The 26,229-nt window shown below is 40.4% G+C and overlaps 1 protein-coding gene across 2 annotated transcripts in view; it reads right to left on the bottom strand.

Annotated features, from left to right (window-relative positions):
* LOC122701688 (S-adenosyl-L-methionine-dependent tRNA 4-demethylwyosine synthase TYW1) overlaps positions 1–26,229 on the bottom strand; it is a 144,238-nt gene that overhangs the window by 103,511 nt on the left and 14,498 nt on the right. For both annotated transcript variants that reach the window (XM_043914899.1, XM_043914900.1), the window contains 2 exons: positions 18,024–18,141; positions 13,003–13,055 (listed from right to left, as the gene is read on the bottom strand). In XM_043914899.1, coding sequence (XP_043770834.1) covers positions 13,003–13,055; positions 18,024–18,141 — 171 coding nt within the window. The remainder of the gene's footprint in view (positions 1–13,002; positions 13,056–18,023; positions 18,142–26,229) is intronic.

Below are 26,229 nucleotides of genomic sequence, written 5' to 3'. Positions count from 1 at the left end.
TTACCATGTCAGTTGACCAAAGTGTCTTATTTTTTGTCCTAATAAAAGAGGTTACCCTATCTGTTTCACTTAGTCCTTTCACATAAAAAAAAAAAAAGGAGTGAAGGGAAAATGCTGTTCAGGATAACTGTTTCTACAAATGCTCTTCCAAGTTCCCAAGAAAATATTCAAGAAGGCAAACAAAATATTCACATCTTCCAAAGCAGCACTGAAAACTAAAATGTCCACCATATGCAAAAGTTACAGAATAATTGCCACTACATATTATGGCAATGGAGAAACAAAGTTGAAGACTTGCATGTTTCATTCATTATTTACCAATCAGTTAATGTACTTCAAGCATACTGTGTGTTGAATGTACAATGATTAATAAGACAGAGCCTCTACCCATGGAGGGGCTAGTTGGAGGAAATGGCAAGTAAGCAAGAAAAATGTGCAATACTATTATGATAATCTGATTAAATCAGTTAAGATTCTTCTGCAAGCAATAGAAATGGAGTCTAGCTAAAGAAAAAAAGGAATTTATTGAAAGGATCTCACAGCTCAATGATCCATTAAACAGGCAATAATGAAGGAAAGCCAGCAGCAGGACCACCACTGGATCCCCCAGAAGTTATTATATACTACAGACACCATGCCCCCTCTCCCGAGACCATCAGCAGCACCACCGCTAAACTGCACATGGCTGCTGCCACCTGCACAAGAATGAGTTCTCCATGTCCCAGTTCCTTTCCTTCACTCACCCCATATTCAAAGTCTCCGGCTGAAAAGAATGACTATCCTAGATGACACTTTTATACCCAAGTCACTAGGACACGGTCCCAGGAAACAGTATCTGTCATCCTTAGCTTCTATAGCAGGCAGTGGTCCCTCATACCAACCAGAGCCCATTTAATAAGAAACTTCCCAAACATGAAAAGACTAAGATGTTGGGCAAGCAGAGAAAAGACAAATGTCCAGGGGCTGTTACTGGAGCCCCTGGGACAGGTGATCAGCCCAGCTTCCAGGACCCGTGAGAACGCCTCAGAGGTGAGATGTCCAAACTGAACACTGAAGGGCAAAAAGGATAAAGGGATGGACACAAGTGAGGAGGACGGCACATTTTTCTTTAAAACTATTTTCTTCGAGTTTTATAGTTTCATACTTTAGATTTTAGGTCTTGATCTATTTAACTCAAAATGTGTGTGTGTGTACTTTTGGTGCACGTGGTTTGGTGGCAGAGGTTTCTTTGCCTATGGTTTTTTGCCTATGGATGGTCCTGGTTGCCGTAGCACCATTAGTTGGAAAGGTTATCCTTTCTCCAAGGAATTGCTTTTGAACCTCTGTAAAAAATCAGTTAAGCATACTTGTGAGTTTATTTTTGGGACCTCCATTCTGTTCAGTTGACCTATATGTCCATCCCTCTACTAATACCATATGTTCTTGATTACTGTAGCAATCAGTAAGCTATAATATCAGGATGTATGACTCCTCTCATTTTATTCTTCCACAATACTGTTCAAGCTATTTTTACATTCCCATGCCCTTCCTTATAAATTTTATAATAAACTGTCTACTTCTACAAAAACCTTCCTGGGACTTTAATAGGAATTGCATTAAACCCATACATCGATTTGATGTTTTACTCCATTGAGTCTTCCAATCCACAAACATTTATTTAAATTTACATTTAGATTTTTACTTACACTTACTTAGATTTTCATTGTTTCTGATTTGACATCTTTCCTCGTTTCTAACATAAGTATACATTGCTGGAAATTTCTCTCTGAGCACTGCCTGAGCTGCATCATTTACATTTTTTTTTTACTATCATTCAGTTCTACATATTTTTTCATTTCCTTTGAGACTTCCTCTTTGGCCCAAGGCTTATTTAGAAATGTGTTGTTTAATTTCCACATATTTATAGAGATTTTCCTTTTGTTTTTATTATTGATTTCTAGTTTGACTCCATTATGATCACAAAACACACTCTGTATGATTTTAACACTTTTAAATCTGCTGAGGTTTGTTCTATGGCCTAGAACATGGTCTATCTTGGTGAGCGTTCCACAGGCACTTGGAAGAAATGCATATTCTGCTATTGCTGGGTGGTATATTCCTTATATGTCAACCAGCTTCTACTGACTAACTCACCGTTTTACTCAACCTATCTATGCCATTGAATTTGATGTAAGTTTTCTGTAAACATCCTATATTTGGGTCATTTTTTAAATCCACTCTTCCAGTCTTTATCATTTGATTGACAGATTTAGAATATTTACATTTGAAGTAATTAGTTATGCACTAAAATAGCCTACCATTTTATTATTTGTTTCCTGCTTATTCCCTCTGATTCTCACTCCTGTTATTCTTTTGATTTCCTGCAGGTTACTTAAACATTTTCAGGATTCCATCTTTATTCTTTGTTTTGATTTTATCTCTATGTATAGTGTTTGTGGGCTTTCCTCATAGCTCTTCCATCGTCGCTCAGTCTGTAAAGAATCTGCCTGCAATGCAGGAGACTCGGGTTCAATTCCTGGGTCGGGAAGATCCTCTGGAGAAGGAAATGGCAACCCACTCCAGTATTCTTGCCTGGAGAATCCCACGGACAGAGGAGCCTGATGGGCTACAGTCCATGGGATCGTAAGAGTCGGACACAACTGAGTGACTTTCACTGAGATGGTGTTTGTAGTGGTTGTTCCGAGTATAAAACTATACATACATGACCCATCAAGTCTACTGGTAAAAAAATTTTACCAGCTTCAAGTGAAGTGTGGAAACATCACTTCCATTCAGATCCCTTTAATTTTCTCTTTTAAATTATATATCATTATCCTGAGTATCACATGGTGTTAAAATTTTTGTTTCAGGACTTCCCTGGTGGTCCAGTGGCTAAGATTTCAAGCTCCCAGTGCAGGGGGCCCAGGTTCAATCCCTGGTCAGGGAACTAGATCCCACATGCTGCAACTAAGAGTCTACATGCCTCAACTAAAGGTTCTGTATGCTGCAACGAAGACTGAAGATCCCACCTGCCGCAACTAAGACCCAGTGTAGCCAAATAAAAATAAATAAAAATGTTTAAAAGTATTCTGCTTCAATCATCAAATATGATTATAAACATTATGAGGAAAATGATCAGCTACTATATGTACTCATATTTTTGCTCTTTTCATCACTCTGCCTTCCTTTCTCATGCTTTAAGAATCTTTCTTTCATCACTTCATTAGGTTTGAATAGCTTCCTTTAACTATCTTTAAGGCAGACTTGCTAGAAAAAGACTCAGTTTTCTTTAATCCGATAATGTGTTTAGTTAATCTTCATTTTGGAGGATAGTTTTGCCAGACACAGAAATCATGATTGACAGGTATTTTCTTTCAACACTTGAACATGTGCCACTTCTCTCTGGCCTCCATGATTTCAGATGAGAGATCTGATGTCAAATTGATGTTAGTTCACGGTTTCTCTCTAGCATCTTTCAAGATCTTTTTCTTCTTTAGCTTTCAGATCATTAACTGTAAGGTATTTTCATGTGGATTTCCTTGGTTCTGTTCTACTTGGAGTTTATTCTCTCTGCTATTCAGGTTGGGTAAATTCTATTGACTTGCCCTGGTCACAGATCATTCTGTCAATTGGTAAGGTCCCCGGCTCTATCCTCTGTCATCTCTACTCTATTACTGCACTCATTCAGTGAGTTTTTATTTCTGTTACTGTATTTTTTCAATTGTATAATTCCTTCTTGGTTCCTTTTATAACTTCCATTTCTCTGCTGAGATTTTTTATTTTTTCATTTGTTTCAAGAGACTTTGTAAGTGATTGCTGAAGCATTTTTATGACAGCTGCTTTAAAATCCTTGTCAGATGACTCCACCATCTGATTCATCTGGTGTTGGTGTCAGTTCATTATCTTTTTTTGCTCAAGTTGTGATTTTCATGGTTCTTGGAATGACAGGTGATTTTTTTCACTGCATCCTAGACATTTTGTCTACTATGTTAGGAGGCTCTAAATTCTATTTCCTTCTTTCATTTTAGCAGCAGGCACTTAGTTTAGGTTGAGCTTGCAGGTCCTGGACTATTTTGTATGCTGTGGCTCCAATGGCAGTTTAATTTTCAGAGGCTTTGCAATGTAATTTTGCTTGGGCTCCCACTGATCTTGGCTGGTACCGTCAGAGGGGGTGAAAGAGGTTTCACATGGAGGAGGGGAATCTCAGGCCAGCAGGCTTCCCATACAGGTGGCTTATTTGGCAGAGTTGCTCTGGCCGATGGGCCTGGGTAGCCCCAGTAACTCTGAATGGGAGAGTGGAGTCTCAGGACAAGAATAAAAAGACTTGGCTTCCCTAGACAGGCCACTTCTTATGGAGTGCCACCCAACCACCATGATATCTCTCAGTGAAGGAAAGAAGTCTCGGGCCACCCAACCACCATGCTATCTCTCAGTGAAGAAAAGGAGTCTTGGGCCCAGCAGGCACAGGGAATGTTTCACAGGCCAGGTCGATTACTGCAGGAGTAAGGTGGTAAGGAGAAGGTTTCTCTCTTTCCATTTTTACTTGACCGTCTGATATCTCTTAGCAGGAGGGGGGAATTCATGGTCCAACAGGGAAGAAGAGCATTTGTCCCAGCTGCTTATTATTGGTGGGGTTCCCAGTTGATCCCCTTTGAGAGTGGTTCTGGGCTCACCAGAATCTGTTAGAGGGACTCTCATTGCATACAAGGGAGGAACAAACCTAAACGAGTGGGCTTCTGCTGCTTGATTAAGACTTAGTAAACACAGAGTCTGGGTAAAATTTCAGTCTTCCATTTTTGACAGGGGATGAAGAGTTCAATACAGTGTTCAATATACTGCAGCCCATGGGCCAAAGTCAGGCTGCAGCTTGTCTCTGCAGGTAAGGTTTTGTTGGAATACTACTGCCCACATTTGTTTACTTATATCTATGGTTGCTTTGGGGCTAAAATGGCATAGTTGAAAAGCTGCAACAAGATCATATGAACCACAAACCTTAAAAAGTCACCATCTGGCCCTTTAAGAAAAGGTTTGCTAATCCCTGATTTAGAGATTTATTCCATACTACAGAGCAAAATGGCGTCCCTGGTAGCTCAGAGGTTAAAGCATCTGCCTGAAATGCGGGAGACCTGAGTTCGATCCCTGGGTTGGAAAGATCCCCTGGAGAAGGAAATGGCAACCCATTCCAGTATTCTTGCCTGGAGAATCCCATGACGGAGGAGCCTGGTGGGCTACAGTCCACGGGGTCACAAAGAGTCGGACATGACTAAGTGACTACACACACACACACACACACACACACACAAAATAAATTCTAAACTGGTTAAGCAAACTGTTAAAAAAAAAAAAAAAGTACAAACAGGAGGAGGGCTTAGGGAGGATAGAGGAACAGGAAGCATCAGGAATCTGTCTCACCTGGTCATTAATCTCAATCTGCCTGTTGTTCTTTGTCTTTGACCTAGGAGTCCTGGGTTCTCCACCAGCATCTGTGAAACTCTACCAGGTGAATATGTTGGCTTGTAAGCAGGCTGAAAGAGGAGACCCTCCACAGTTCCTGACAGTTAATACTAGCCCCTGGTTCCTTTGAGCGCCTCATGTCACAGAAACAAAAATTTTCTCAGGAACCAAGGGGACCTCCGAGACATCTCTGTGTGTGTGTGTTCTCAGTAGTGTCTCACTCTTTGTGATCCCATGGATTGCAGCCCACCAGGCTCCTCTGTCTATGGGATTTTTCAGGCAAGAATACTGGAACAGGCTGCCATTCCCTCCTCCAGGACTTCTTCCAAACCCAGGGATCAAACTCATGTATCCCGTGTCTCCTGCATTGCAGGTGGATTCTTTACCCCTGAGCCACCTGGGAAGCCCTTAGTATTCTCCTTTACAGTCGCAGAAGTTAAGAGAAGATTACAGAAGGAGCCATTAGTGGCTCAGACTCCTCACTGACAGAATCACTCATCTTTGCAAAGAAGCATCATATTGAGGTGGTGATACAGCACAAAGGAAATGTGGCCTGCCTCGTGGAGGAAGGAAGTTAGAAATACCAACCACGACCAGGTGACCAAGTACAAATATGAGCAGTTACAAATATACATACTGTCTTCTTTGCTTGGATATACATAATTATCTTTCCTCCCCTCCAACTATTTTATATAGGACAGGTAAGTGGTAGTCAACATAATGTCATCCCTAGGTAAAAGATCTCAACAGAGAGTGAAGGGAGAGAATGAATACATCCTCCCTTGCATGAGTAATAATTATAACACTTTAGGGAGAAGCAGATGTTTTGTTCTTATCATGGTTTGAAAATGTGAATACACGTAAAAGGGTGTGTACAGATGCTGAGCATCTAAAGAGGTAGACAGTGCTATTAATACTGAGTCCTGTGCCTCCCCTTATAAGTAGGGGCTAAGAAGCCCTTATACCATATTTCTCAGATTCCCTTGTCTGAGGGGTTCTGATTAGACTCCACCAGTGAGCCAAGACTTAGATGGCAAGAAAGGAGAAATCGTTCTTCTTCACTGGCGGCAGCTGGCAGACACAAGGGCATACAACAAACACTAAGTCCAAAGCGGCTTCAAGTGAGCTCCTGGGACACATTTGCTTTAATGTTGCCAGCGTTTCAGGTCACTTCCAGCGGTGTCCTGTGAGCCCAGCACTTCTCGACTTTCTCCAAGCAAGGAGTAGTTCTCTCTGACCTTCATTACCCCAGGCCTTTCAATGGCTTTGTAAGCATTCAGTTAATTTACTTTATTAAATCTGTTCTTGCAAAAATACCCAGGGTGGTTTCTGTTTTCCTGACTGGGACAGATGGGAAGGATTCAGCCAGGTGGAGATCAGAGTGGGGAAGAGAGGCAGCACAGGATGTAAGAAGGTTAAAACAGAAAACAAAAACAAAAAAAAAAAACAGAAAACAAAGCTGAACAAGTAGATCAGAACTATACTAGAGAGGGTCTTCCTCAGGTTTGGGGTTTAATATAATTTTCTCATCTGACAAATGTTTACTAAGCAATTACTACCTGCTAGGCTCTGTTTTCAGTATTGGAAAGAAAAATGAAGACTCTTAGGTTGGGGAGGAGATGAGAAGGGAAAGAAGAGACAGTTAAGAAGCAAGACCTAATCTGTTAGTTGGTAATAAGTGCTATGGAGAAATTCCAAGCAGTGTTAGGGGACCAGGGGAAGGCTGTTATTTTTAAAAGGTGGTCAAGGGAGAGTTTCTCTGATAGAGACTCACTGAGCAGAGATCTAAGTGAGCAGACACAAGACCAGAAAGCCAGGGAGGAGTCTGAGTTCAGTGTATTCGGGTAACAGCAAGAAGGCCAGTAAGGTGAGATGAAGCACGGAAGATCAGATCCTTGGAGGCCTCTGTAAGGACTCAGGATTTGGTTCTGAGAGAGATTAGAACCCCTGGGAGTTCTGAGTAAAAGAGTTACATGATCTGAGGCATCCAACTGCTGTGCAGGGAACAGCAGTGGAGATGACTGAGTGGAACCAGGAACAGCAGTTAGAAGATCACTTACGACAATAAAAGGAACATATGACAGTGACTTGGATCGAGGCATAGCAGTATAAATGCTGAAAAGTAGTTATACTCTGGATATAGTCTGAAAAGATGTGCTCACGGAATAGATGTGGAGGGTAAAAAGGAAAACAGAAAAACAACAGAAGAACAGAAATGACTCCCAGGCTTCTGGCCTGAGTAACTGAAAGGACAGTGTTGTCATAAATCGCTGGAATGAAGACTGAGGAGAACAGATTTAGGAGAGGAAATCAGGAATTCTACTTCTGACATATTAAGTTTAAGATGCCTATTACACATCCCAACTGATATGTTGAGTAAGAAGGAATGAAGAGCTACCATAAGGCTTCAGAGAAAACGGCTAAATGAGAACTGAACTTCAGAGATTAACCTGGTTAATAGCGGATAAATTGAGCAGGTGGAGGAGGGGATTCACTGGTAGTCAGAAGTAGACAGGAAAAAACCTAGCTGCAGTGTCCAGGAGGACAACCTGAACTTCAAGGATGGCAATGAAAATGGATTGGGGCAGAGGTTCTCAATGGGGTCAACACTATCTGGGGGTATTCTGGAAATTCACTGAAATACTGTTGTTACCAAAATGGTTGGGAGGCACTTCTGGCAATAAGTGAGGGGAGAGGCAAGACTGTCACATCTCCTGTAATGTTTAAGATAGCCCCCCAACCCCCCACCCTCCCACACATACAAAGGGTCTTATAAGCCACTTCCTTTCAAATGACTCACTACATCTCCATACTTGTGGAAAACCTGATTATAATCATCCACGCTTAGATTCCAACTTCATTTTACAGATAAAGTATTTTCTGAACATTCTACCATATACTGAATTTTCCAGGAATGTAGCTACTATGGAAAATGAGGACAGAAAACACTTTCTTTGATGCGAAGCTTTTGTAAGAAATTTCACCATTTTGAAAACCCACACCACGGAGAATAATGCTGCTTCTAATATTTAAGTCACTAACACAATACATGTATCCCATGTTATATGTGTAGGTGTCACATAAATACAATACAGAAGAGATTTGAGATGCTTTTGGTAGACTTGAAACCAAATATTAAGTTGACATATGAAATATTAAGACATGAAATACAGGATTTTCACAAATCAAAGTTGTTTAAGAAGTTATTGTGGTCATTTTATGTACTGCTAATTTTTATAGCACAATGATGAGAAATCTATCTTGCAATAATTATTTGAAATTAAACTTATCTGAGGACTGCCTGTCATCTTTAAATCTTACTCTGAAAGTGTCACCAGAGGCCCATCTCACTTCCTTTAACCACTCTTACTACCATTTCTGTTTCCAATCCACCCACATAGATCAAAGGGACAGAAACGAGAACTCAGAAATAAATCTACACTTATATGATCAACGAATCTATGACAAAGGAGGCAAGAATACACAAAAGGGAAAAGACAGCCTCTTCAGCAAACGATGTTGGGAATACTGGACAGCTACCTGCAAAAGAATCAAAATGAACTACTTCCTCACACCATATACAAAAATAAACTCAAAATGGATCAAAGACTTAAATGTAAGGCCCGAAACTATAAAACTCCTAGAGGAAAACTTCAGCACCACACTCTTCAACATCAGTTTTAGCAATATTTTTTGGATATGTCTCCTAAGGCAAGGGAAACAAAAGCTAAAATAAATAAATGGGACTATATCGAACCAAAAAGCTTTTACACAGTGAAGGAAATTCTCAACAACCAAAAAAGCAGCCTACTAAAATGGGAGAAGATATTTGCAAACAATATATCCAATAAGGGGCTGACATCCAAAATATATAAAAATACACACAACTTAGTAGCAGCAACAAACAAACAACCCAATTAAAGAATGGGCAGGGGACCTGAACAGACATTTTTCCAGAGAGGAAATGCAGACAGCCAACAGACACATGAAAAGATGCTCAATATCACTAATTATCAAGGAAATGCAAATCAAAACCACAGTGAGACACCACCTAACATATTTCAGAATCATTATCATTAAAAAGGCAACAAATAAGCGCTGGTGAGGATGTGGAGAAAAGGGAACCCTTGTGCACGGCTGGTGTGACTGTGAATGGGTGCAGCCACTATGGAAAACAGTTATGGAGGTTCCTCAAAAAATCAAAAATAGAACTTCTATACGACCCAGCAATTATACTACTGAATATTTACCCAAAGAAAACAAGAACAGTAATCAGAAAAGATACATGTACTCCAGTGTTCAATGCAGCTTTATTTACGAGAGCCAAGATACAGATGTAAACTTAGTGTCTACAGATAGAGGAATGAATAAAGAAACTGTGATATAGATAGATATATATAGACACACACACATACACACACGCACACAGTAATATTACTCAGCCATAAAAAGAATGAAATCTTGACATTTGCAGCAACATGGATGGACCTTGAGGCTACCATGGTAAGTAAAGTAAGTCAGAGAAACAAAGACAAATACCACATGAACTTAGTTCATATGTGCAATCTATAAAACAAAACAAACAAATAAAATGAAAACAGACTCAGATACAGGGAATCGGTCATGGTCAGAAGGGAGAGAAGGGAGGGGAGAGAGGGTGGGCAAAATAGGTGAAGGAACTAAGAGGTTCAAACCTCCAGTTTTATAATAAACAAATCACAGGGATACAATATACAACAGAAGGAATACCATCAACAAAGTGTAAGAACTTTGTATGGGGACAGATGGCTACTAGACTTATTGTGGTAAGCCTTTCATAACGTAGGCAAATGTCAGCTATGTCATATGCCTGAAACTAACATAATATTGCACATCACTGCATTTTCATTAGAAAACACAATAATTCTAATGATATCTTATTTGCACCCATGGGAATTTAATTCACAAGGGTGACTGAGTGCCAACACAGGCCAGTGCTACTGAAGGAAGATATTACTTACATATTCCGGGAGAAAGGTGCCCACCATACCCCACAGCGTCTGTTCAGGAGGCAGAGAGAAGTGAGGGGAAAGCCTGGGCCACAGCCCTTACTGGAGTCTCCTTGGGACAGGAAAGGCAGAGAGGGTGAATGATGCCGGACTGGCTGAAATGAATTATTCCAGTGGGCTCTAGACTACAGGGCTATCTCTAGCTTTCTGTATCAGGCCCTGGCATGATTTACGGCAGGGAAGATATTGGCTTGGTGTGTGAGAGAGTCAGATAAGGAGGTAGCTAAAGACTACAGATTTAGAATCACAGATGAAAGGTATGTTCAAGGCAAGCTGCTGTTAATCTTTAGGAATTAGCCCTGGGAGGGGCAGTCTCTATGAGCCTGCCAGAGCATCAAGAATACAGAAAATAAGGACTTCCCTGGTGGTCCAGTGGTTGAGAATCCACCTGTCAATGCAGGGGAAACGGATCTGATCCCTGGTCCAGGAAGATTCCACATGGCCCAGGGCAACTAAGCCCATGCGCCACAACTACTGAGGCAGTGTGCCCTAAAGCCCATGCTCCACAACAAGAGGAGCCACGCAATGAGAAGCCGTCCACCACAATGAGAGAGTAAGTAGCCCGTGCTCGCCGCAACTAGAGAAAGCCCATGCGTGGCAACAAAGACCCAGTGCAGCCAAAAATGAAAAACAATAAAAATAAAATATTTTTTTAATACAGAAAGTAAGAACTTATAGTTATGTACTTGGCCCTGAGGTAGAGATGACAAATAGACAAATACAGAACATAAGAAAACAGAATAAATACATACAATAGAAATTCATAGATTGATCCTAAAATGTATACGGAAATACAAAAGACCCAGAAGAGAAGAAACAATCTTGAAAATTAAAAACCAAGACAGAGAACTTATACTGCATGATTTCAAACTGATTACAAAACCACAGTAATCAAGCCAATTGTGGTATTGGCTTAAGGACAAACACATCAATGCAACAGAATAAGAGTAGTCCAGAAACAGGCCTTCCTATATACAGCAGACTGACTTTTCTACAAAGGCCTAAAAGTAATTCAGTGGTGAAAGGAAAAGCCTTCTTAACAAATGGTTCTAAAACATCAGAATATCCATGTAGGTGATAGGTAGTGGAAAGGTACAATCTTGATCCTTACCTCACACCATTCATATAAATTAATTCAAGACCTAAATATAAAGGTTAAAACTATATATGAAGCTTCCAGAAGAAAACATAAACTATCTTTGTGACCTTCAAGTTGACAAAGACTTCTTAACATATGAAAAGTACTAACCAAAAGAGAAAAAAGGATAAATTAGACTTTATTCACATTAAAAACTTCAAAGGATACCATTAGGGAAATGAAAGAAGAAGCCACAGACTAAGAGAAAATAACAGCAGTGTGCATCAGGCAAAACTCTCATATCCACAATATATAAAGAACTCCTACAAATCAATAATACAAAGTCAAACAATTCAGTTTGGGTAAAATATCTCAACAGAGGCGGCATAACTATGAAAAGCCAATATGCACGTGAAAAGGTGCTCCTCATCATCAGTAGTTATCTTCAAAACGTAAATTAAAACCAAAATGGTACCACTTCACAATCAGAAAAAGATTTATAATCCCACATGATGGTGAGAGAATACAGCGACTTTCTTAAATTGCTGATGCAAGTATAAAATAGTACAACCACACTGCAAAGAGACTGGGAGTTTCTTATAAAGTTAAATATATACCTGCCCTATGACTTAGCAATTCCACTCCTAGGTATATACCCAGATGAAATAAAATGTATGTTCACCCCAAAAGATTTTAGATAATAGCTAAAATCTTAATAGCTAAAATCTGAGAACAACCCAAACAACTATCAACAGATTAAAAACTGTGGTATGTTCATAACACTGAATGTGTGTGTATAGTCATTCAATCATGTCCAGGTTCCTCTGCCCCTGGGATTTTCCCTGCAAGAATACTGAAGTGGGCTGCCATTTCCTATGCCAGAGGATCTTCCCAACCCAGGGATCAAACTCACCTCTTCCTTCATCTCCTGCCTGCAGGCACATTCTTTACCGCTAAGCCACGGAGGCTTCCCTGAGTACTATGCCTATACTACTGCATAGCATTCAGCAATAAAAAGGAATGAACTGATACTCATTATATGTGGATGAATCTGAGAAATCTGATGTTGAGTTTAAGAAGCCATTAGCAAAAAGCTACACATTATATGATCCTATTCATGTGAAATTCTACAACAGGCAAAACTAAACTACAGTGAGACCAAAGAGAACAACTGTTGTGTGGCTGTCAGGGCAAGGGCTACCGTCCAGAGACAGTCATAAGTGAACTTGTAGCGGTGAGGAAAATAGTCTACAGCTTAATTCAGGTGTTTGATAAGGATTTTTTACATCCATCAAAATATGCTAACTCATGTAACTAATTCATTCAAAATCATTACACTTTATTAAATGTAAATTAACCCTTTAAAATGGTAAAATGCATTGCATATTACAGCCATATAAAAATTGCCTAAAACAGAAATAATATTTGAACAAAAACAAATACCTTTGTCCATCTGCAAAGCTTCACCCCAGAGTGGCTCCCAATCAACTGATAACCTAAATGAAAAAACAGGGAACACAAAATTGAAATGATTCAAAGCCTTATATCAAAAAGTGATTTTATATATATGTACATTATAAAAGTGATTATAAAACTGTAGCAAAATCATTTTTCTTCATTTAAATAATAATAGACAATAATCCCCAAGGCCACTAAGGTTTAAATGACCAGGACAGTACAACAATTTAAAATATGTATGCCTCTAATAACACAGGCTCAAAATACATAAAGAAACAATAAGCCAATCCAAAATCACAGGAAGTGATTTTAAGATCTCTCAGTATCTAACAGATCTCATAGGTCAAAACTCAGTGGAACCCTATGATCTGAAGCAACAAAGTAAACTTGATCAAGGGCACAGAGAGAGAGACTGCACTCAACAACTACACAATGCACATGCTTTACAAGTTCCCAAGGAACATTTATACAGATAAAAAAGAACCAGGTACTGCAACAAACAGCAAAAGCAAGGAACCATACATTTCTGTACAAAAAACAACTGGGGAACTGTCACCAATAATCTTCAAAAATAAATAAAGAATCAGATGGGCAAGAGGAGATTAAAAGAAGGAAATATTGTCCTCAAAAGTGGGAAAATAAAATTCTAGGAACCTGACATGAATTCTCAGCACCCTCCACAACCTAGCATTTAAATTTTTTGAGCCACATGAGACATGAAAAGCATGGAAAAGCTATGCCAAAGCAATCACATTTCCTTATTTTAACACACTGGTGGAGCAAACAAGTAGAACATACTGATTTCAGAAAGCATTTAATAAAGTTTCTCATGAGGCTTCAAGTAATAAACCACAATTACCATGAGTCTCTTGCACAAAAAGACCCTTGACTTGCAGACAAATGAGGTAAATGGAGAAATACAGCCTGGATGATGGCATAAGTGGATCAGTGGCTGGTTAAACACCCATGTTCACAGTGTGATGATTAATGGAACAAAGTCAATTTGGATTACATGTCTCTAGTGGCAATATTATGAGGCTTTGTCTTTTATCCTCTTCCACATTTATGTAAACATCTTGCATATAAATAAAGAACTGCTTATCTACTTGAAGATGGAACCAAGTCCAAATGAATAGCTAATCTCAGATACAGAATAAGCATTTTATAGATTCCTGGAGAAAATTCTAGCTTTTTTGGACTCCTACATTATATGTTGCTCACAGCACTATCATAGAAATCACACTCTACTAGTTTTTTACATCTTTCTCTCCCAAGATACACAGGGTTCTACAAAACTCTGCATTTGGGTAGGTAAAGACTGTATAGCACAGGATGAAACAACCTTAGTTGACCACAGTTCACACTATGCAGTTGCTAAGAATCCAAGTGCAGGATTTTTCTTCTTCCCAAGATGGAGTAACAGAGGGTTTACCCCCCACTTGAAATACCAAAACTGGACAAAATAGATGAAACAACAGTTTTCAAGACATGAAACATCTGGCAACAAAGGATGATGATCCAACAGAGATGGGAAACAAACAAGGTTGAGACTTAGCATTACCCAAGCTTATTGTCTTGGAAGTTTCCAGGCTATGCAGCAGGAGGGAGAACCTAAGGAGAGCTCAGCATTCTCCCTGAGCTGAGAACACAGAAGTAGAGTCTTGGGAACCCCTGTGGCTAAAGTTTGCAGGATTGAGTTCAGCAGAGACAAGGGCTACACAGAGACTGAACTCTGCAGGGGATTCCTATACTGCTTAGTGCATATGCAAGAGAAAAACTACCCAACAATGGGAAAGAACCATCTGAAAAGAGTAAAAGCATGCCTGGTACTCACAGCCAGCTGGGAACTGTGCCTGCTCCTACCAGGCGGACAGATAACCTCAAGATTCCCAAGGCACTGGACAGAGTACATAGACGGGTTCTGCCTCAGTGGTGGGGGGAAAAATTAGCTCTGGTCTCATCCAACAAATCATAAAAGCAAGATTAAAGGGCTCAAGCTGTTTCAAAATAATTTATCTTTGTCCCAGAATAAATCTCAAAAATGTTTTCAGGAATACAAAAATATCCAGCACTCCAAAAGGTAAAATTAGATCTGATATCCAATCAGATACCAGACTCATTAGAAAAGACCCTGATGCTGGGAAAGACTGAAGGCAAAAGAAGAAGAGGGCAGCAGTGGATGTGATGGTTGGATGGCATCACTGATTCAATGGACATGAACTTGGGTGAATTCCAGGAGATAGTGAGGGACAGAGAGGCCTGGCATATTGTAGTCCATGGGGTCACAGAGTTAAAAACGACTTAGCAAGCAAACAACAATAACATCCAAAGATTACCAAGCATGCAAAAAAACTAGGAAAACATGACCAGTAATGAGGAAAACACTCCAGTAACAAAAACTGACCCAGAAATGACACAGATGTAAGCAGATAAGGACATTGAATCAGTTTAAAATTGTACTCCATAGGCTTCAAAAGTTAAGTGGAGACATGGAAGATAGAAAAAGACCTAAACTGACCTTCTAGAGATGAAAACTACCTCTAAGTTGGAACATACACCGGATAGAAGTAATGAAAGATTCAACATTAGAGAAGAAAAGATTACTGAGTTAAACTTGAAGACAGCAATAGAAACTATCCAATAATGTAAAGCAGGACAGACAAAATAATTTTAAAATATGAAAAACACATTTGTGAACTGTGGGTCAAATTCAAGAGGCCTATTTATTGGAGTCCCCAGGGAAGAAGAAAGAGACAGGGTAGCGGAAAAGTACTTAAAACAATGGTCATAATTTGTCCAAATTCAATTAAAACTATATATCCACAGAAGTAAGAACCTCAACAAATCTCAAATAAAGAAACATGAAGAAAGCTACATTGAGACATAATTAAAATCACTCAAAATCAATAGTTAGAAGAAAATCTTAAAATTAGCCAGGGGGTAAAAAACATTACATTTGAAAGGAACAAGCAAAAGATGACTACAGAGGCCTCATGAGAAGCAATGTGAGCCACTGGACAGTGGAACAACACCCGTCAAGTGCAAAAAAAGAAGAAAACCGCCAACCCACAATTTTGAGGGTTGGGAAGATCCCCTGGAGGAGGCCATGGCAACCCACTCCAGTGTTCTTGCCTGGGAAATCCGTGGACACTCAGAAGCCCAGCAGGCTACAGTGCATGGAGTCACAAAGAATTGGACACAACTGTGAAACTTCATAATTCTACACACATCAATAAGTATCCTTCAAAAATTAAATAACACAAAAAAAAATCCTTCAAAAATGAAGGCAAAAGAAAGTATTTTTCTGATATACAAAAGGTGAAATAATTCATCACCAGCAAGCCCACACTACAAGAAATGCTAAAAGGGGTCCTCCAGGCAGAAAGAAAAGGCCGTCAGACAGAATATGGATCTACACAGAGGAATGCAAAGTACCAAGAGTGGAAACTACATGAGTCAATATATAAGATTTTTTTCCTAATTACTTAAATGTGTAATAGATAAATGGCTGTTTGAATCAAAAGAATAACAATGTACTACAGGGCTGAAAAGATATGTAAAAGTAAAATATATGAAAACAACTGCATAGAGGTTTGTGGGGAAGAAACAGAAGTATTGAAGGTTCTTCTACTTTACATAAAGTTGTGTAACACCATGTGATGATATACTGTGATACCAGATAGTATAAAACCTCAAGAGACCACTAAGGAACAAAACAAAGCTACAGTTAATAAGCCAACAAAGCAGGATCATTAAAAAAAAAAATCTAAAAGAAGATAGTTAAACAAGAGAAAGGAAATCAAAGAATCCACGAGACAAGTAGAAAACAAACAGCAAGATGACAGATTGAAACCTATTATAAAATCACTTTCATTTACTCTAATTAAAAGACACAGGGACTTCCCTGGTGGTCCAGGGCTTAAGACTTCACCTTCTCATGCAGGGGTGTGGGCTGGATCCCTGGCCAGGAAGCTAAGATCCCACATGCCTTGTGGCCAACAAAACCAAAACATAAAACAGAAACAATATTGTAACAAATTCAATAAAGACTTTTAAAATGGTCCACATTAAAAAAAAAAAAAACTTAAAAATTAAAAAAAGCAAAAGCATATATATTTCTATGTACAAAATCTGTATATTCTCGTCTGTCTCCTCTAATAGGTCCAGAGTTCCGTAAAGGAGATAATTTAAAGTATCTTAAGTTCCTTTGTACAACCAAATCGGTCACACAAAAGGATCTCAATAATTATAGAAAGAGGGAGGGAGGTAAGGAAGTCGGTCTACTCACCCCCAATTTATTATTCTTCCTTCTACAAGCAAACCAGGATTATTCATTCATTCAACTGCAGCCTTCTTTATAAGGTAGGACCACAGAAATCCACACATACTTCTACATAAAACATTTCTAATTAACCCAGCCTAACATCATATGGTCTTTTTTTGCATTTAATAATTTCTTAATAGACAATGATATGTAAAGAAGCCAGTGACTGCATCTTCCATCTGCATACCTGAGCCTCACTGACGGTCAAGTACCAACACAACAAACCATGCAAAGAGGAAGCTTGCTGGTCCAAGCAGCCCACACAAAAGTGACCCACAGAAACAAGACTGTGGCTCCCAAACAGCTACAGTTGCCACGGCCACACACAGCTGAGCCAACTGTAGCGGGACTTTTCTTTCTTCCTCTTGGCAACCCCTATTTTATGTTTCCTTTTTTAAGTGATAAATGAGAACACTTAAAGGCTTCCCCAGTGGCTCAGTGGTAAAGGATCCGCCTGCAACGCAGGAGCTGTGGGTTCAATCTCTGGGGTGGGAAGATCCCCTGAAGGAGGAAATGGCAACCCACTCCCGTATTCTTGCCTGAAGAATCCCATGGACAGAGGAGCCTGGCAGGCCATAGTTCACAGGGTCACAGAGAGTCAGACACAACTGAAGAGACTTAGTATGCATGCACTCAGGATGCTTAAGAGTGTAGTACTGTAACAGTTCCTGAGGACTTTCACCTTGTTTAGTGAGGGCTTCTCGGAGAGCAGGAGTGATCATAGCTCTTCTTTCACTGGCTTCACTCTTCACCGTGCTCCTGGTCACACCCGTTTCCCCTTCCTGCTGCTCCTTTTCTCTCTGTATTAAAAAGAAATGAATGAAACCCAGCACTGGTCATGAGCAGGGGAAATAAGAGCACGACAGTTGTCCACACGCGGCACAGATAAAAGCGCTCCTCACAAACCTGTTTTCTCCCAAGTGATCACATTTCCAGTCCCACGGTAAGCTAAAGAAGCACCAGCACCTTTTCTTTCCCCTATAAAAGGTGACTACATAGTCAAACACACATATTTGCAAAACATAAATTGATAATCCACTTATCTAGATGTCAAACAGTGTTCACAATCTGAGTACAGACAGCTGCCCAACTTTCACAAGTTATTTCTCTGAATTCCAATTTTCTCACCTGAAAAGGAAGAAAATATCCATGGAGCAGGATTGTGTTGAAGATTAAATGAAATGAAATGACCTGGCATGATGCCTGATACATCATAGGACTTCACTAAATTATCTGCAAACCCCCAAAACAAGTTCAAAAATCACTCTGAGCTGCCCAGACGGCCATCTGCTCACAAGTCAAGTTAGTCCACCACCTCCACCTGTAGCCCCAAAGGCTTCTTTTAGAAGATCCCATGGTGGAAATTTGTCTTCGGTGATAGAAATCTGAAGGATAATATAAACCTGGCTTTCCTTTTGCCTCTGACCACTAGAAAATTCACAGCCCAGCTCTGATCACTGCCTCGGACCTTGCATCGTGCTTGTCCTATAGTCTCCGTCTGTGACATCATATTACAATGACCCCCATTCACTATTTCCATTGATTTCTTCCTCTCTTCTTGTTTTTTTTAAAGAGGCAAGGTAGTAGCTACATGAGAGACTCCTTTTTTTTCCTTAGTTTTAATGTTTATTTATTTGGCTGTTGGGTCTTAGTTGTGGCACACAGATCTTCATTGCATCACGTGGCATCCTTCTTTGTGCTGCATGGACTTCCTCGTTGTGGCCCCAGGGCCCAGTACCTGCAGCACACAGGCTTAAGCTGTTCTGCAGCACATGGGATCTTTGTTCCGCAACTAGGGATCCAACCTGCATTCCCTGCATTGCACGGCAGATGCTTAACCACTGGATCACCAGGGAAGTTCTTGATTTCTTCTCCTCTTTTTAAATCTCATTACATATGTATACATGTATACATGTGTATACAGTGTCTTTCTGGAAGACGGTTTAAGTGCTCATCAATAATTTTGAGACAACACACAAAGACTTGTGTCACACTTTAAAGGAGACACTCATCAAACCTCACTAAGAGCTACAGAAATCCGAAATAACTCACCTGGGCAGAAACCCTACCACCAAGCCCTAAACCACCCTCAGGGCCTGTCCATTTTCCATGTCCAGCCCCCAGTGAATCAGTGAGGACACTCACAGCAATGCCCCTTGCTACCTAAAAGTTAAAACAGCTCACAGATGACAAACTGTCTCAGGTCTATGTCAAACTAGTACAGAAAGGAGAAAGATGGTCCATGTTTGAAGCTGGGCAGGAAGGGAATAGGGATTCGCTGTCTCGTTCTGTCTATTCTAGTGAATGCTCAAAGTTCTCTGTTCATAAAATGTAAAACAAGATTAAACGTTAAAAAAGAAATAGAGGGACTTCCCTGGTGGACCTGGTGGTCCAGTGATTAAGAATCTGTTTGCCAATTCCAGGACACAGGTTTGATCCCTGCTCCAGGAAGATCCCACATGCCATGGGGCATCTAAGCCGGTGCCCCACAACTACTGAGCCTATGTGCTGCAACCACTGAAGCCCACATGCCCAAGAGCCTGGGCTCTGCAACAAGAGAAACCACAACAATGAAATGTCCACACACTGCAACCAGAGAGTAGCCCCGCCCCGGTCACCACAACTAGAGAAAGCCCTCACACAGCAATGAAGACCCAGCGCAGCCAAAAATAAATAAAACTCTTTTTTTAAAGAAACAGCAAGTACACCAATGAAATTCAGAATTAACCTCTCTACCTTCTATTGTTCCAGGGACGTTTCCAAAATAGGAAGTCAGTGAAAAAGCACGTTAGAGTAGTCAAATATACTAAATGAGACACCCAAATCCCACAGTGAGTTTATACATGTCCTAAAAGTTAGCATTCCAGATCATTAAATATAATCAAACAGCAAAGTTAATGAAAAGTTTTGCTGCTGCTAATAGAGCTCTCCAAGACACTTTTCCAGATGGAACTAAAAAAATTTATAAACAAACATCAATCATTTGTTCTTATCTATTAGGAAAGTAATCAGTTTTAATGCTGGGCATTTGCTTTAAAAAACGTACAGCTATGATTTTGCTAAAATATTTAAAAATAAAAGAATTCTCTGGCTTTTTTTAAAGTCTATTTCAGACCCCAAAGCAAAGATGTGAGCTTGAGAAGGAAGTCTCATGGTGGAGCAAAGTGAACTAACCTTGACCTTGAGAGTATTTAAATGTCTCTGAAGTCATTCCACAGAGAGTTACTGTAATTCCCTCCTCCATGCCAGAATTGACAGTAGGTGGCAATAGCTGGCCTCCAAAGCCTGTCATTGTAAAACATCACCAGCTTATCTTCTTACCCTCAAGGCCACACAAATCCAAAGCTGGACCCAGCATGACACTGGCCTCTGACCACCATGCTCAAAGCTCCACAGACAACCCCTTATGGTTTTATGAACTATTTTTTTTGGTTGTACTGGGTCTTTATTGCTCCACATAAGCTTTCTCTAGTTGCAGTGAGTGGGGGCTATTCTTCATTGTGATGTGCGGGGGTTGCCTGGATTTCTCACTGGGGTAGCTTCTCTTGCTGCAGAGTATGGACCTTGGACCATGCGGGCTTCAGTAGTTGTGCACACGGGGTTAGTTGCTCTGCCGTATGCAGAATCTTCCTGGACCAGGGATTGAACTCATGTCCCCTGCAGGCAGATTCCTATCCACTGTACCACCACGGAAGTCCACCCTTCTGGTTTTAAATGTAAACTTCTAACCCCTATATAATGAACACACTCTTTAAAGAATGGCCATGGGACACCATCCACATCCCATCACTGGAGAAATTATCTATTATAAATCATGAGCACAGCTACTCCAGATTCAATCATCTGAACACATAGTTCATATGGAAAGAGATGAGCAGCTGTGATTAAAGGTCTTGAGCATCCAGGACAAACATTCTTCATTCCTTCCCTCTACGGCAGGTTAATTCTATCTTCCCTATGCAACAGTAATTTCCTTTCTGAAAAGATACACAATGGTTCATAACACTCTCCAAGGAAGTGCAGAGCCCCTTTCAAATTCTAATTCTAATCTCCTAGGTGCAGACATTTTTCCCTGTTTGCCCAGACTATAAGAACTGACACAGGGCCTGTATATTTTTATTTATTTTTTTATAGCCCTTTCATAGGCTGAGCAGAAATAAATGAAGATCCCAGAACTGGTCAATCTGGATTCCTCCCTCTCCTGCAACCCCACTGAACAACAAGTGACCAAATTCTAAACTTTTAATTCCCAACCTATGAGTCCTCCCCATCCAACATGTCACAGCTTCTGACCACGGCCATGGTTTCCTCTAAGGAACAACTACAACGGCCGAACTCCAGTCTCCTTGTCTCTAACCTTTCACACCTTCCCAACGGTCAAACCCGTCACGCTTGTCTTGAAAGAAAAGGCATAGCCCGGGACTTCCCTGGTAGTCAGGTGGTTAAGAATCCACCTGCCAATGTGGAGGATGTGGGTTTGATCCCTGGTCCAGGAACTAAGATCCCACATGCCATGGGGCAACTAAGCCTGTGTGCCACATGCTGCAACTACTGAAGCTCCAGAGCCCTAGAGCCTGTGCTCTGCAACAAGAGGAGCCACTGCAATGAGAAGCCCACCCACCGCAACTAGAGAAAGCCAAGCAGAGCCAACAAAGACCCAGTGCAACCAAAAATAAATAACTTTTTTTTCAAGTTAATTAAAAAAAAAACAACGCATGCCCTCTCCAAGCTGCTATTTCCTGATATGCAAAATGAAAAGCCGATTATAAGTTCACCTCCTAGGCACTTGGGAAAATGACTATAAATAAGTGAAAAGTTCTTTCTAAACAGGCAGCAATATATGAATCTGACATAATTAAGGGGAGCCAAAAAGTAGTACAAATTTGCTTTATTTAAAAAAAAAAAGATACTATACAATATTACCTAATTCATCTTCACATCTCTTCATCCCAGAAACCACAACACCACCCCAATACTGCCTAGGATAAAAACAGGACAAACAGGAATTTAAGATTTTAAGATAAAAGTTCCATCTAGTTGGTCAAATGCCAAACAGAAGTATTGCAGCAAGCAGGTCATCTTTCTGATTGATTAAATTGTTTAAGTCTGTCTGTTTGGGTTTTTTCATTTTCATTTACTTACTCATTTGGCTGCATAGGGACTTAGTTGCTCCACAAACTCGTGGGGTCTTAGTTCACCAACCAGGGATCGAATCAACATGTGCTTCGAAGGAAGACAGTCTTAACCAATGGACCATCGGGGAAGTCCCTGTTTGGTTATTTTTATTGATCTTTGTTTATGATCCAGTGACTCCCTTCAATACCAATTCATGCAGAAAACACTGGATATAGAATCCCCAGTTATCCAAAGGTCATTTTCCCCTGCAATCAGCCTGGGGCCAGGCCGGCACAGCCAACATTGATATTCAGGAAATGCTGGCTGAATAAATGAATAAATGCCTCCAAGCTACCAGATAGCTATTTCCAGCTCTACAAGAGCAGATCTGGATTCTAAACCAGGCAACTTTCAATAGTAAAAACCCTTCCTTGAGTGTAACTACAACTCCACCTTCTGCAATTCCACCCCACTTCTAAGTGTTCCTAATCCTCTAATAAAGGAATCACCCATACACCACTCACCTGTCATAGGTGAGTTTTTAAATGACTGATTTCCAACAAGACTCAAAGCTTTTTGTGTACACTAGGTTTTAAGGATGCTTTTGGAACATTTCAAAAAGCATTTTGACCAGGTGTGTCAAGAGCTTTAAAATGGCTTTCCTCTGGCCTCATAATTCTATTTTGGATAACCTGACTTAGGATAATAACCCCAGAACTCACCAGTAAGTCCTCCTGGCTGTATTCAGCCCACACAGCTGAATCAGGCTGTTTTAAAGACAGGGTCTTGGGGTTGCAGAGATGTCACCTTACATTTGAGGGTGAATTTAACACATAAAGCCTTCAAACTAATTATGAAAAGAGAACTGGCTTCTCGTGATTACACTGCAGTACTAAGAGACCTTCTAATCAAAACTGGGCACAATGAGCTCTTTTTGTAAATTGAAATCTTTCTCTGGTGAGTAATTACCAAGCATCCGCCATTGATTTCCAAACTAATGATACTGATACCACTGTTTGTCTGCTTAACCAAAACACACCATGGGGAGCACTTGAGCAACATTTATTTACTGCAGGAAAAAAACAAGGAGCAATCTGCTTTAGATTTACAAGCACAACATGAGAGAAACAGAAAAGAAAACAACCTAAGCACTGTCCGGCTCTTCCTGACTCCTTGTTCTTCAGTCAAACTCATCAGCCTCCCTCCTGGAAACTACTAATTCTCTGTTTTGTTGTTCAGTCGCTAAGTCGTATCTCTTCCCGACCCCACGGACTGCAGCACGCCAGGCTCCTCTGTCCTTCACCATCTCCTGGAGTTTGCCCAAATCCAAGTCCATTGAGTCAGTGATGCCATCCAACCATCTCATCCTCTACCACCCCCTTATCCTTTTGCCTTCAATCTTTCCCAGAATCAGGGTCTTTTCCAAGAAGCTGGCTCTTCACATCAGGGGGCCAAAGTATTGGCGCTTCAGCTTCAGCAACAATCCTTTCAATGAATATTCAGGGTTGATTTCCTTCAGGATTGACTAGTTTGATCTCCTTGCAGTCCCAAGGGACTCTCAAGAGTCTTCTCCAGTACCACAATTCGAAAGCATCCATTCTTTGGTGCTCAGCCTTCTATATGGTTCAACTCATATCCGTACATGACTACTGGAAAAACCATAGCTTTGACTATACAGAACTTGGTCAACAAAGTGATGTCTCTGCTTTTTAATAGACTGCCTAGGTTTGTCATTGCTTCTCCTCCGGAGAGACGGCAAAGGGGAGTGAAACAAAGAGACAGAGACTGGGCTTGGCCCCACCACTAACTAGGCAGCCATCTAACTATAGACAAACTGATTTACTTCTCTAAGCTTGTGTCTTACCCTGTAAAATGGTAAAGTGGAGGTGACAAGAGTATAGATATCAGGGTCAGAGTGAAGACTGAATGAGATCATCCAATGCGTACGATTTCTCCTAACCCGCTGAACCTACCCTGGAGCTCTCTCCCCACACCTCCAACCCACCCATCCTATTCAATCAAACCACACTGCTTTTCACTGCCATGAGCACAGAGCCCACACCCCTATGGCGGAGCATGAAAGCGCCTCCAGGACCCTGCCCCCACCCTCCCTGTCTATTTCAGCTCCCTATACATTCCCACCCAATTCCACTCTCAACATACCAAACGCTTACAGGACTCCCCAGACTTGCCAGGTTCCCCCAACACCCACTCCCTCCACATGTGCAATGCTTCAAATTCTGGCTCTCTTGTTCTTGGTTTTCACTCCCACCACTCAAATTCTCTTTGGCTTTACATCCTGCTGCAGAGCGAGGGAGACAGAAAACCATCGTGGTATTCTAGTCAGCTATTAGTTATCAAGGACATACTATGTGGCAGACAGTAAAATAAAGGCTTTCGATGGATTAACTTACTGCATCTTTATAACAACTTTATACAGCAGTTAATGTTATTACCTCCCACTGAAACAGAGAGAGTGAAATAATGTGCCCAGACAGACAAGCTGAGATTGTGTGACTCCGTGAAAACTAGTGAAAATTATTCAAAAAGAGGTCTTCCGGTAGGAGTGTTGTGGTCCAATTCTACAGCTGATGCTCCTAAGGACTAGAGCATCCTGTTTCCTCTACAGTAACAACTAAGGCAATTTAGTGTGAAGCAGAATGATGATCAGGCAGAAAGCAGCCTGGGAATATGTATGGATGAACCCCCAAAGAAAATCCCCCAAAAATATAAAAAAGAAGAGCCAAGCGATAAGAAATCCATCACTGAATTTAATATACTGTGCCCAACAGAAAGTGAACACATGGGACACAAATGGGAACTCTGCTGCGACCACATAATAATGAAAATCAAAAACTGGTGGCTTATTTTCATGCTGCACTTAAGCTGGAAATATATATATATATGTATGTATTTTTCCCCCTAAATCTGATGATTTTATGAGATTTCTATGAGAAACCTGAAATATCTTAAGCCAGCTGCTTGAAGTTCATAAAGTCCAGAACCATTTCATTTCAAAAAATAATTTACATGGATGTCCAAATTTTTCCTTAGTGCTTTTTCTCCAGTGCCCTCTAATGGACATAAGATGAAAAGGCAAAGAAAAAATACACCCACAAACTATTCCAAAACCTTACAGTCCATGTGAAATCTGCTAAAGTACATCTCGTGTGTTCTCCACACACACCAGACACACACACACACACACACACACATACAGTGTTAACTATAAGAAATGGTGAAGGTTTTAACTTGACCATGGAAAGCATTTCACAATGTATACATATATTAAATCATCACATTATACACCTAAAAAGAATCACATTATACAACCTAAGTATATAAAATTTTATTTGTCAATCATATCTCAATGAAGTTGGAAAAAATTATCCCACAAATCTTCATCCACTACAAAGAAAGCTGTAAATGTGCTCAGTTACCAGTCATATATAACTCTTTGCAGCCCCATGGACTGTAGCCCACCAGGTTCCTCTGTCCATGGGATTCTCCTGGCAAGAATACTGGAGTGGGGGTTGCCACTTCCTACTCCAGGGGATCTTCCAGACCCAGGAATCGAACCTGCATCTCTTGCATTGGCAGGCACATTCTTTACCACTAGAACCACCTGGGAAGCCCTAAAGCTATAAATATCTGCTCTTAACTTGGTAGATCCAGAAATCTACCTAAATCAGGCATCTCACACACTGAAATTTATCCTATCTTAAGACAATTTCACTGTGAAAATTACTCAGATTTTTATTAAGTCATAAGAT

The sequence above is a fragment of the Cervus elaphus genome, chromosome 10 (assembly GCF_910594005.1).
Source record: "Cervus elaphus chromosome 10, mCerEla1.1, whole genome shotgun sequence".
Lineage (NCBI taxonomy): Eukaryota > Metazoa > Chordata > Mammalia > Artiodactyla > Cervidae > Cervus > Cervus elaphus.
This window is presented reverse-complemented; position numbering and strand designations above follow the sequence as displayed.